A 13,141-nucleotide genomic window follows, 5' to 3' on the forward strand; every position below is an offset into this window, starting at 1 on the left:
ACAAGCCAACATATCTGCCACAGTCAGACGACGGCATTATTTTAGTCTTGGTTTACAATTTTCACAAGAAAAACTACAGAATATTACCGTTCTATAATTTAACATGAAGTTAATATGAAACTAATTGGCAGATCATCAAATCACCCCATCATGCACAGTTAGCAGCTTGCAAATTGGCTCAATGAGCGAAAGATCTCTGGTTCAATCCTGGAAGGAGACACAAAATAGCATCTTCTAAAGGTAGCTTCTTCTACCATTACTTTTACCGTTTACTGCCAAAGTGCAGGGGCAAAGCCACCCATTAGCTTTAGCACAATGCCACAAATGGTTGTTTAAAAAAAAAAAAAAAAAAAAAACAGGAGGAAGCTTCCATCTTACAAGAAGATGAAGAACACAGGTAGAGCATTGGTATGTGACTCTCATGTAAATCACAGTATGCCATCACACACATTAATGGTAGGTAGAGAATTCTATTACGCCTTAATTCTTTCTTTGATGAGATTTCGGGACGACTATGTTTGCTCACCTTCTCCTGTTTGCTCTCAGGCAGCTCTGTGGCTTTCTGCTTGCTGAGGAGCTGCCTCCTTCTCTCGTGCCTCATCGCCTTTTTCTGAAACTCCTCATTGTGCTTCAGGAGATGTTTAGCAAGAGCGGGGAGATATAGGAACTTAAGCTCACAGTGAGAACACCGATATAAATCGGGATCCTCGTCCCAGAGACCAGGAGATACCACAAAGTCCCGCTTCAAGTCGTTGCAGTGGTGGTTGTTGTAGTGCATAGAGAGCAGCTCGCCGGTGCTAAAAGACAACCTGAAGCATTTCAGACACTTGAATGGCAGCCAGTCCACATCTCCATCCTGCTCAGGTTCGAGCGGGACCTCTATCACTTCCTTATCGTCCTCTGCTGATGCACTTGCGGCAGTCTTTTCGGGTTCTTTGGCATAAATGACAGTGAAGTAGCGGCCGAGTTTGCTCGAATGCTGCTTCTTAGGGAAGACACCCGGGTGGCGTTTAATGTAGTGTGAGACAATGCTCTTCCTGCTGAAGGCCTGGAAGGGGCAAAGAGAGCACCTCCGTCTCTCCACAGCTAATCGCAAATCTTCACTCATTTCTGAATTGTCCCCTTCAGTCGGCGGGGGTGCCATCACTTTGTTCACCTTTTCATTCATAGTCTTCGAAGCAGCCAGACAGTGGGTGTAATAGGCATCGATATCATGCCGCTTCTGGTAGTGTGCTGCCAGGCCTTTGCGTATGGGGTTTGTGTATGAGCACAGAGCACATTTGAAGACGTTATTTTTACCCTCCGGCTGAGCACGGACGTTGTTGTGCTTGATACGGTAGTGGCGAGCGATGCCCTTCCTGGTCGAGCAGAAGTATTTGCAGAGCTGACACTTGAACACAGCGTGTTTTTCTGTCTTATTGATGGGTAACTGAGAGAGGGCAAGGTCCAACTCACTGACCTCCTGGACTTTTGCTGCACTTGATATATGACTTGCGCTGCACTCACCTGCTAGCTCTGTTTCTTTACCAGAAGAAAAATGAGTCAGAGAAGGAGAGAACATGTCGGAAGCAGACTGATTGTGATATTTCTCATAATGGATTTTGAGTTTCTCCAGAGTCCCATGTGTATACGGGCACATTTTGCATCTGTACGCGCCGTAGCCCTGCCTTTGAGTTTTGAACTTGTCGTCCCCTTCGTGCAACTCTGTGATTTGCTCTATGTCGTCTGCAAAGTCTTCCGCTGTGACTTTGACCAACGGGTGTCTTTTCTGATAGTGGGTGAGGACTCCGTGGATCCGGGAGTTCACATACGGACAGTGGCGACATTTATACACAGAACTGGGGTTGAGGTCTGCCTCCTGTGCAAAATCTGCAGCTTTCACTTTCATGCCAGGGTGCTTCTTTCCATAGTGGGTGAGGAGGCCATGCAGACTGTTGTACTCTGACAGACATACAGTACACTGATAAGGATTGTTAGAGATGGAAAGGCGTGGGTGGTGAGGCTGGGAATTGCTTTCTTGAGGTGGGGTGGCAATAACCAACGGGCCGTCATCTTCAACAGTCTGGCAATTCAGAGGCGTCTGCTCTTTGGAAACCTGCTGTTGGGCTTTTTCAGTTGAGCCGTTTCCTTTGATTATATCCAAAAGCACGGATTCGTCCCCTTTGATAGCCCAGGGGTGGACCGCCTGATAGTGATTGGTGATGTCCCATATTGTGCAAGCCTCAAAGGCACAGTCCCTACACTTGTAATGTTTTGTCTCTGCATTGCCTCCCTGTTGGGTTGTCTCAGGCCCAGCCCACAGCTTGCTGGCCATGTATGTGTAATCAACATTATGCTCAGGGTGGCGTCTTTGGTAATGGAGCAACAGACCCTGGGGTTCAGCATGGGAGTAAATGCACCACTCGCAGTGGTAGCCAGCCTCCAAGATACCATCTTGATAAGCCCAGTGTAAAATTGTCATGGCTGTGGCTTTCACAGTAGGGTGCTCTTTCTTTAGGTGCTTCTTCAGAGCATAGACGTAGGGAGATGTGTAGGAACAGTGCCTGCACTTCAGGGAACGCAGAGGTGTAGTGTTTTCAGGGTCTGGAGGAGCTGGGACAGCGGCAGACGAGGCGACACTGGACTGAACCATCTGCGCTCGCTCACGTTGACTCCGGACGACTGCAGTGTGGCGGCGCACAAGGTCAGCGTTGGCCTTGGTCTCCCTGTGCTTTTTCTGATAGTGAATAAGCACGCCTTTTACAGTGCGGTTGCCGTAATCACAGTGCTGGCAAAAGAACAGCTCATCCTCGCCTTTCTCACCACTTCCGGGTTTGGGGCTCGAGTTATTAGATCCGTCGTGACCGTTATTTTGAAACTGCTTCATAAACTGCTTGGGTGCTGCAATCTGTAGCTCATCCATGAGCTTCATCAATCCAGGGGTAGGAGCGCCATGTTTGATGTATTTCGCTGTCACTTTCACCTCCGGGTGTCTTTTCTGATAATGGACCAAAACACCAACAACAGATCTATTGCTGTACACGCAGTGCTTGCAGTAATACATTTCTTCATCTGATCCATAAACTGCTGCACTTGATTGTTTTGGAGTCGAAGACATGCTGGTGTTAAACGAAGAGTTGGCTACAGGCTGTGACTGATCCACTGAGATGACCTTCATGGTTTTCTGTATACGGAAATAAGACGCCTTTTGCTCTGGGTGTTTCTTCTGGTAGTGGACCAGAACAGAGTGCATATTGGGGCTTGCAAAGGAGCACACGTCACAGTCGTAGACGACAACATTGCTGCCTTCTTTGAGAGGTTCTGGGTCAGCGCTAGCTTCAGGGGATTTGGAAACCGCTTTCTGCACCGGGCTTGAGGTGGACCTGGACATCGAAGTGGGAGAGTTAAAATTTTTCGGTCCCGAATTGAGTATTTCCCTCAGAGTCTGTGATTCACTGCTTTTGTGGGACTGCTCTACAATATAGCTGGAAAAGATCATGGCGTTGTTGATTTTCACGGTGGGGTGCATTCTTTGGTAATGGGGCATTAGGCTCCTCACGTTAGGGCTCGTGTACGAACAAAACCGGCACATGTATAAGAGATGGGGCTGGTTGAAGTTGAGCACATTGCTTGCTTCAGGGTGGTGGTCCATGTAGTGTTGGTGCAGATCGTTGTAATTTGTGTATTCGATGTAGCACTCTAAGCAGCGGAAGACTGCACTCTGGTCTTCAGGGTCCAGGATGTACTTAAAACTAAACTTGATGTAAGGGTGCATCCTCTGGTAATGGGTGCTGACGCTACGAGCCGACTTGTTGTGGTAATCACAGTGTTTGCAGTAGAAGCGTGTAATTCCAGGATCCTCTGAATATTCCATGTTCTCTTGGATAGCACTGTCACTGGCATCAGCGGAGATATTTTCACTATCGTCCGAGAGAGTCAGCGATATGGGGATGTTTCTAGGCTTGGACCTAGGGTTGCTTTTTCTTTTCCCTATTCTGCTGCCCTCATTAGAGCTGGCAGAGTCTCTTGCATAAAGCTGCTGTGTGTTGTAAGCAAAGACAGAGTTGTTTTCATTGTTTCTCCCCTCATCAGCGCTGGCATGATTTTCTCCCGCGTCTTCATCATCCATGTCATCCAGATTAATGACGGTGTCCTGCTGACTTTGGCTTATCTTGCTTTGAAGGTTACTGGCAATTTCATCAATTCTGGTTCTCTTTTTGACTGAGGACAAATCCAAAGGCAAGTCATTAATGGACTTCCTGGCTCTTTTCCCTGTTACTAAGGGCTTTTTGGTGGCAAGCCCTAAAATGGGGGTCTGGGTTTTTTGTAGGAAGATTGGAGAAGCATCTACTTCAGAGTCTGGCTGGTCAGACAGCTGGGCTTCAAAGACAGTGGAGTCGAGGTCATCACAGTAGGAATGCTTATGCTGCTGGTGGACCCTCAGACCTTTCAGGGTGGTGGTGGAGAAGCTGCAGAGGGTGCAGCGGTGAGGGTTCTGCTGGTCATTTGGTGTGCTGGTTGTCTTTTTCCCATTGACTTTAGAACTCACGTTACCCTCATTAACTGGCTCTGCTGCGCTGTCATTCTGAGGTCCTGGGCTATCACCTGTCAGGTCCAAGGTTTCTAAATCTGAAAAATTGTGGCTCTGTTTGTGTGTGCCTAGTTTCAGAGGGCTGGTGCAAATAAATGGGCACTCATCGCATTTGTACACCGTGGCTTTTCCAGAGAGGTGAATATTTTCAATGTGGCGGGAGATGCTCCGCCTGTGCATGGTGAGGAAGGAGCAGAATGGGCACTGAAATCGGTTCATGTACTTTCTGAAGGGAATTCCTTTAGTTTCCAATAATTTATTATCTTCATCTGTTAATAGCTGCTTTGCATCTGCGGACAGGGTTCCAGTGTAGCTGGGATCGTCCATATCACCCAGCTCTTCGTCGTCGTCATCGTCCTCTAAGCTGCTCCTCGAGTCTTCCTCATTGAGTAGGTTGGTGTCCATAGCTATCGCACTGTTGGGGACATCGGATGATGCAAACCTCTTGGATAGGATAGAAGAACCTGTGCTGTTGGGTGTAACTGCACTTATCTGTGCATATTGAAAGGATGAGATCTCTGAGGTGGACTTCTCCCCTGTGTTTTCTGGTGTTTTTGCTACAGACTCCTCCTTTCCGCTAACATTAGCACGGGAAGAGGAGGGAGAATCCGGTTTGGGGGAGCTTGCACTTGCTTGCTCTTCCACCTCCGCAATGCAGGAAACTATCTTGACCTTGTCACTGTGCTCCTTCACCACATGATTGGTCCAGCTGTCCTTCTGGTTGGTCTGATAGTCACACCACTCGCAGGCAAACGTTCCCTTCATGAGCTCAGTAGCAGAGTCCGATTTCTCACCGCTTTCATTGCACTCCGGGGGATCTCCAGCACTATCCGAAGGAACTTTGTTGTGATACATTAGTTGGTGTTTCATTATCCGTGCTTTCCTTGGGGACTTATATGTGCAATACTGACAGGAATACACTTTTGAATGGTCACTGTGCATTATGACAGTGTAGCTGGGCTGCTTTGCAGTCTTTGAGGAGACACTTGCATCCGAATCTGGCTCTATGACATTATGCACCTTTTTGGTGTGGTTTCTTAAGAAAGACTTTGATCTGAAGTAACGGACACAGAACTTGCACTGATAAAACTGCAGATGAGTTTCAGCTGTTGGCTTTTGTGATGTTTGGTTGGGACTGTCAGTAGAGTTGGGGCCTAAAAAGAAAGAAAAAGAAAGAAAAGAGAAAGATTATTAGACACATGCTGGAAAACAGTAAATTATTTTGTTGTAATTTCTTTCCCTTTCTGTTGTTTCTGCTGATAAAGTCCATCCACAACTCTTTACATTACCCAACTTTGTAAAATGTATGATCACCTTACTTTGTAGACTTCTTTATAACAGACACAGACATGATCCTAATCCTCAACAAAACAACAGCAACATCTAAATGAATGTGGTAGGCATACTCATTCCAGATTTAGGAGGCGTATAATCCTTGTCATCTTTATCATCATAGTCCTCTTCTTCTTCCTCGTCTTCATCTTCATCTTTCAGGGAATCAGACTCATCTGCATCTGCAGGCTGCAGAAAAACAGTGTGCACTTCCTGTATGTGAGTCTTCAAGTCGTCGTATGACTCGGCTCGGAAGTCACAGCCATCACATTGCAACACCTCCATTATTAAAACTGGGGAGAACTCCCTGGAAAATCAGGGAAACCTGCAAAACACAAAGAGAGAAAATCATGAGGACACAGAACCTTTTTTAAGAAAAGCCAAAGTAATATAAAACAATTGAGCTGACACTTTCACACGTGAGGTCAGGGCCCGAATTTTGTCAGACAGAAAGTATATACAGAGAGAGTCCAGTCCTAGACTTCAGGGCTGTCATCACCCTGTTCAGTGCATTAAACATGCTGTTCCATAAAAAATGAGCTCAGTGATGATCTGATATGATTATCAGTGATGATTACTGCTCCTTGAGCAAAGAATAATCAGGTGCAGGAAGGTACACACACCTTCACCAAATAACAACACTACGAAAGAAAAAAAAAAAAAAAGAGAGAGAGAACAGACGCTTATGTGTATCAGCTCAAAAGATATGCTCCAAATGCAAACCCTAATTTCATAGCTTAAAGGACTCAGCCTAATAGAACCTCCTTTCCATTTTCACCTGTTACACTGTGAGGGGATATGTATTGGATAAAGTGCCACCTTTGAATGCACCTTTCAGGACTGCTTTGAAATGACACAATTAAAAGGACCAAAATCAATGGAAATGCCACCGAATTATTATTTTTTAAAAAGCAAAAAAACTGCAATAAAACAAGTACAGATAACAAAAAACAAACCCCAAAAAAGACACCCCCCCCCACCCCCCCCAAAAAACAACCCAAAACCCCACAAGAAGCAAAGAAATAAAAAATTAATCTGTTCTCCTTTTGATAAAAACCCGCACGGATCAAGCGCCATAAATTCACATACAAATATTATCTATCGCTAAAATGACAGGAGATGACACAAAGCAAACAAAACATGACACAGAGGCAAATCAGCAGTCGCCGATGTTATTCTGAATACTAAGAAGGTTCCTTTTTTTTTTTGTTTTGCATAGCATCATTCCAAGAACAATGGAGGGACTGAGGAGGGATTATGGGCTGATTTGTCCCATTTTTATTACCTTGGGATAAGCAACAGCTGGAGAGCAGCTCCACAGCTCAGTATTTAGAGCAGACTATTCCATCAGATTGTATCAACTGCTCTGAAATAAGATTGAATGAATCAACTAAGAAATGATGGCTTTATGTCTTTGGGCTTCTCTGTAGTTTGGACATAGCCAGTAAAATGAAAGCTGACGGCGTGGCCGTTATTTCAAATCTCTGTCATTGTGGCTCTCTGATCACCAGCAGTGATTTTTCCCCCCCTCAAAACTACAAAAAACATGTAGCTGGCATTGGTTTTTGAAGAGCTGGTTAAAAGGGCAAAGTTTACAGCCTTTACTCTAGAATTAAAACACATTCAATCTGATTTTTTCTCCTGAACGCAGCAAATTACATGACAGCAAAGTTTTTCTCTAACATGTTACATTTTTTAGGATGAGCTTCAAAGTGGGTTCATCTTTTCAGTAAATGTAACTAATATGTGAGCTATATGGTGTTATGGTCCACATAACCCCAGAAAATCTGAGATTCTTTTTTAATATACAAGTATGGTTCATTCCATAAATGCCTGAATACTGTGGGCAGATAAGGTTAAAACTGAGGTTTACTACCAGAATAAGTATGCTTGGTGTTTGAAAAGGCAGCAATTGATTTAACAAAGAAAAGGCTGTGTGTCAGCACACGTAGACGGGAAAAACGGAAGAATTCGTCCATGAACTACTTCTGCTTTCATAAAACACAAGCTGAAGCTTTTGTCCTTTAACATGACTGCAAAATCTGTGGAGCAGATCTTAACATGAAACATCTCAGAACCTGAAATGAAAAAGAAAGGATTTCTAAAATCAAAAGACAGAAAACTTGTGACAAAACTGAGATAAACAGACCGTTTATCTCAGTTTCTCACTTATTAAAAAATAACTAGTTTTAATAAGTGAGCAAATAAAAGCAAACTATGCCACAAATCAACGGTTAAGAGATTACATTACTTTGGTACTAAATCAGCACCTCTGTGGCCTGATTTCAACAGGAACTGTATAATTTGAATTTACCTAAGCTGACATCTTTGGCAAGTTTCCCAACCAAACTGCTTGTGTCCAAGGACAGGGCACACAAAAAACACACAACCAACAAATGTCTAACAAGTATGGATGAGTAAGGTTGTGGTGTGGGAGTCTTTAGGTTTGTTCAACACAACCGGCATGGAGCCGTTTCACAGAACAAGACACACCCTGCTGTGCAAACAGCAGCTCCTCATGCTGTTTCTATATTTCAGGATGATTACACCTTCAAACCAAAAAGAGTTTCATGAAAAGTACCTGGAACATTTCAGGATGGATTAAAGCACCTCTGAAAGCACAGGTGGCCCTTCCTCACTGCCTGCTTGATGAAGTGCGATGAGTTCCCTTTGTTTTTCTACAGCACTGCATGTCCGCAGGATGGATAAAAAAAAAATAATTAAAAAAAAGACTAAAACAACAATGAAAAAAAAAAAAGAGAAAAAAAACCACACACACGGGAAGTTGTGCACACAAGTGGTATGTACACAAATGAACACCAAACACAAACACACTTTACGTACACTGCACGCCACTTCTGCTCGAATCTGTTAAAAGTGGAAGAGATGAGAAGCCCCAGACTATAACAAAAGTGCTCTTTTGCACAATTTATAAATTTTTTCCTGTCTTTATTGTACAACTTTGCAGTTTAATAATGACGAATGACAAGTGACGTTCCCCACACTACTCCCTGGCTCGATTCACAAATGGACGTCAGGGTTACAATGGACTGTATGCCCGTGTCTGACATCCCAGGAAGACTACTTTGGTATGCACTGAGTTAAATGTAACCCTTTTGGTCTTACCAACGGAAAAACATTTTCAAGCTGAAAATCAAGCCTCTTTTCCAAGACCCACTTCTTTGCAATGACTATTCATTTGTTTTCTATTAGGCGACGGCCAAAGTGTTTTGAATATATTCAAAGAAGATTAATGATTCACACTTCCAGTGTGACCCTTGTCGATCCCTTGTTGTTTTAATAAAATAAATAAATAAAAGAAAATAGTCTACACTGCACTGTTCTTGGATGTCTGGAATATGACTAAATCCTATCTTACTGCTGTACTTTTTGTCATTGAAAGAAATAAAAATATATGACTGGCACAAAATAAATAGTATCCCATAAACCTAAAGCCTTGAATCTAAAATTTTTTAAAGCAAAAAAATATATATAAAAACAAATAGACTAGTAAAATATTAATCTGCTTAGGCCTGTTCATTTGAATGCTGCAGTGCATTAAATGTCTACAACACGACTAAATTAGACCAAGAACACCACAGTTGAAATTTGTGGGCATGGGTCTGGAACAGATGACTAAACACCGAAATCAGGTCATGTCAACTAGCGATGTACTTTGGAAAAAAACCAAGACAAGTACTGTTAACCAAGTATTTAGAACAACGTGAATTTAAAAAATAAAGCACAGTCGAATCGTGCCTTCACCAGATGGAAAAACCATTCATGGACACTTCATCTGAAAGTAGATATCAGCAGCCAGAGATAAGACATCCGAAGCAACATTAGTAGCCTACAAATGATCACTAAACGCTCCACGATGTGAAACCATAGAAAGTCAAAAAACTGACCTGTCTTTCAGGTCTTAAATGTTACGGCAAAGCAGAAGCGCCTTAAACCTGCTTTATTAACAGCCACTAGGGGGCGATACACATGGTTACAAAAAGACATCCAGTTCTATGTCTGACTGTAAACCTGCTCTTACAGACTTTATAGACTCAGTCTCTCATTTCAAGTCATACAGATTTTGTTTTTCTTACAAAAAGTTCATATTATATTAAGATTTATCAAAGCCTTCATTGCACAGGCATTATTGCATGCAACTACCTGACAAGTACCAGTTGCGAGAAAAAGTAGCACTCACGAAGGCCAACAGACTGGTCAGTGACCCTCTGGTAACCTGGATACTAGGGACCAATGGGCACAATTAGTGGTCAGTGGTTGCTGGCAGTGGTAATATTAAGTTGGTTCACAAAGAGGTATACGAAACCACACCACAAACCTCTACACAATTGCTTTGGTAGCAGGTTGCACCAGTTGCCTGTGTGGAAGATGCAGATTTTGTTGCCAGCCAGTTGCAAAGGTCGCGCCAAGTGGAAACGTGAAGAGTACAATGCAAATCAGAAATGGAAGCTGTACGCTATTAAAGTAAAAGTTGCGCCTTTGGAAATGTTTTAGCAGTAAGGTACAGCTTTTACCTTGAAGGTGAATTTTCTGTGAAACTTATAAGCAAGTGTTTGCAGACAAGTCTGCATCTTCCATACAAACTACCTGCAATCACAGCACTGGTTACCATCTCTATGGTTTAGGACGTTAGCCAACAAAGAAGCAGTTTTACACTCAGGCCTGCCCGCTACATCCATCTTGCATACAGTGTGTGTATGGAACTGAGAGGGAAATAAAAAGCAATACACAATCACCCTATATTAACCTGTGTTAAGTGGAGAATTACACTTATTTTAGGAAAGGTCCAAAAAACCATTTGTTGCTATTGGTTTTTTCACACACCCCCCACCACCCATTCATGAGTTCAATTCTGAAACAACAACAATTGAAAAAAGACAAAAAAAGAAAAGAAAACTAGTATAAAGTATTTTAAGTGAAGAAAAAAAAATACTTCCAGTGTAACTGAACTACTAGAAGAAAAAAAAGAATTATACTTATTCTACTTATATTTATTATGTCAGGTTTAAGTTGGATAGCTATCTGTGAAATGTAGTTTCAGTAACACTATCGTTTTCAGTCCCCCCACTCTCACTCCCACTGCAATTCAAATGAGATCCAGCCAGAGACAGTTGGGAATCCTACCGTGCTTCCCACACCCAACTGACCAGCCAGTGGAGTGCTCCACGAGAGCCAGCCAAACTGCCAGCATGTCCCTGAGCAACCAGGGGAGCCATTGTTGTTCAGGGTCAGGTTACAACTTCACCACGTGGCCCCACCCTGCTCTCTTGGCAGTTCACTGCTGTTTTGAACAAAGTTGTCTCCTAATGAAGGGTTCCTTGACATGGATATCAAGAGAATCCCGTTGGAGAAGGAGGGGAGAGAGATGGCCAGGGAGGAGAGTGGGAGAGAAATAAAAACAACCCTTGTACACAACCAGAATTTGCCTCAGAGTTCACTGTGTCTTTTCAGGCAGTCAGTCCCTGCACCACACCAAGTTAATGGGTGAGATTGTGTAACTGCTTTCATCTAGTCAGCTGGGGCTCTAACAGACAGCGACTGAGCTGCTCAGATCCTCCTCTGAGCCGAGCTTCAAGGGCAGCCATTTTAGGAGCTGACTATGTGCGCTTAGGTGTTCAGCCAGCACACAACATGGACCCACAGATCTGATCCTCTTCCTCAAAGGCAGGCAGCCTGTCGCTGGAGAGCTGCTGACAGAAATCTATCTGCCAGATGTACAGTACTATACCCGAGCTCTCTGCCCACACGGCTCAGCAGAAAACATCTCACGCTCTTGCCAGCCTGACTTTGTGCAGTCTTTTCATTTCTCGGCGACATTATCTCTCACATCAAGAGATTCTCGGAGAAATGCTGGATGTCCCTCTCTAAAAGGAAGAAAGCGGAGGTCAGAGCAAGCGGCATCCACCGCCACTCTGCGGAGCAAAATACGGCAAAAGCATTTTGCGGAAGCCGCCAGCAACGTTCCACAAGGGGGTCTAAAAATGTGAGGCATGTCTGAACTTCTTTATCTCAGAGCGCTCTGCAACCCTGAGCCCTGAGGAGACAGGGGCACACAGAAGCAAAAAGGGAAGAGCAGATCTGAGAGGGAAAGGACGAGAAGGGAAGGGAAGGGTGGGAGGCGGTGAAAGTGCATGACGGAGCCACCTGGAAGACCTTCAGTGCAAGCAAAAGAGGACAAAGCCATCAGACTGGGCTCCCCAGATTCCAAAGTCTACTGACATTTGTTAATCACCAACCGGTCTCACTGCATTGGCAAGCTCTGCCAGCAGTCACACCCTCTACTCAAACTGGCTGACAGCAGCTGCTCTGTCTGAAAGAGGGCCTTTGAATAAGCCAGCATTAAGCTGATTAGGAGTACAGAGGTTTGTCCTTAACTGTTGGTTAGCGCAACCATCTCATGCTGTCTGGGAGAGAGAAGTCCACAGATGTGTTAAATTATTATATGGCATGCATCCTGGCGACAGAGAAGTCATCTGGCAAGCAAGGCAGGATGTGCATCTCGTCAACCTGCACATCCTCAATAATTAATGACCCAGTGAATGAAAACGACAGCCTGATTTTTTAAAGGGGAAAAAAAATGATAGTGGCAATAACAGCAGGTAGCCAGAATCATGGAAATGTATTTATTCGTGTTTTCTGCAGAGTTTAGATGACCACAACAGAGAAATATATCAATATGTTTAATTTTAGAAAATTTTAAAAGCAGAGAGACAGAAATGTGTAGGAAACCACACAATACTCCAAATCCTGATCTCTTTAGCCCGCAGTGCTTCACCAGGGTTTACCCAGAAGAAAAAGGAAAAGCCGGAGAAAGATCTCATTGTGTCTCGCAGAGGAGAAAACGTTGCGTCATGATACCAGTGAGAATTTGGCCTCTTGCACAAACAAGAGAAAGAGAGATCTGGAGATCAAGATGTCTACTCCCATCCTCTGATGTCAGCGGACCCGGAGAACTCAAGACACCGGATCAGAGTGTGTGCTTTAAGAGTTTCTCAAACACAAATAGCACGCAACATCTAACACAGCTATGAGTAACTCATAAAATAAACAAGTTACTGCCCGTCACAGGTTTGAGGGAAAACAAAGCAAGACGCTGAAATATAAACAATAAAATAAACATGGATTCAACTGTCGAGCTTCTCTATACAGATGTTTGTTTGCTACATGGGGCAAAGATTACAGAGATTATCGAGGCATATTATGTCATCTAAATCTAAT

The 13,141-nt window shown here is 43.7% G+C and overlaps 1 protein-coding gene across 4 annotated transcripts in view; it reads right to left on the reverse strand.

Moving 5' to 3' along the window:
• znf462 (zinc finger protein 462) overlaps positions 1-13,141 on the reverse strand; it is a 55,102-nt gene that overhangs the window by 19,999 nt on the left and 21,962 nt on the right. For 3 of the 4 annotated variants that reach the window (XM_080304199.1, XM_026173641.2, XM_026173643.2), the window contains exons 2-3: positions 5,977-6,227; positions 527-5,724 (exon numbers count right to left, since the gene is read on the reverse strand). In XM_080304199.1, the coding sequence (XP_080160325.1) occupies positions 527-5,724; positions 5,977-6,187 (5,409 nt within the window). In that variant the 5' untranslated portion in view covers positions 6,188-6,227. Of the gene's footprint in view, positions 1-526; positions 5,725-5,976; positions 6,327-13,141 lie in introns of those variants that run through there. The other variant, XM_080304198.1, reaches the window with a different exon arrangement.

Source organism: Astatotilapia calliptera, chromosome 7 (genome assembly GCF_964374335.1).
Source record: "Astatotilapia calliptera chromosome 7, fAstCal68.1, whole genome shotgun sequence".
Lineage (NCBI taxonomy): Eukaryota > Metazoa > Chordata > Actinopteri > Cichliformes > Cichlidae > Astatotilapia > Astatotilapia calliptera.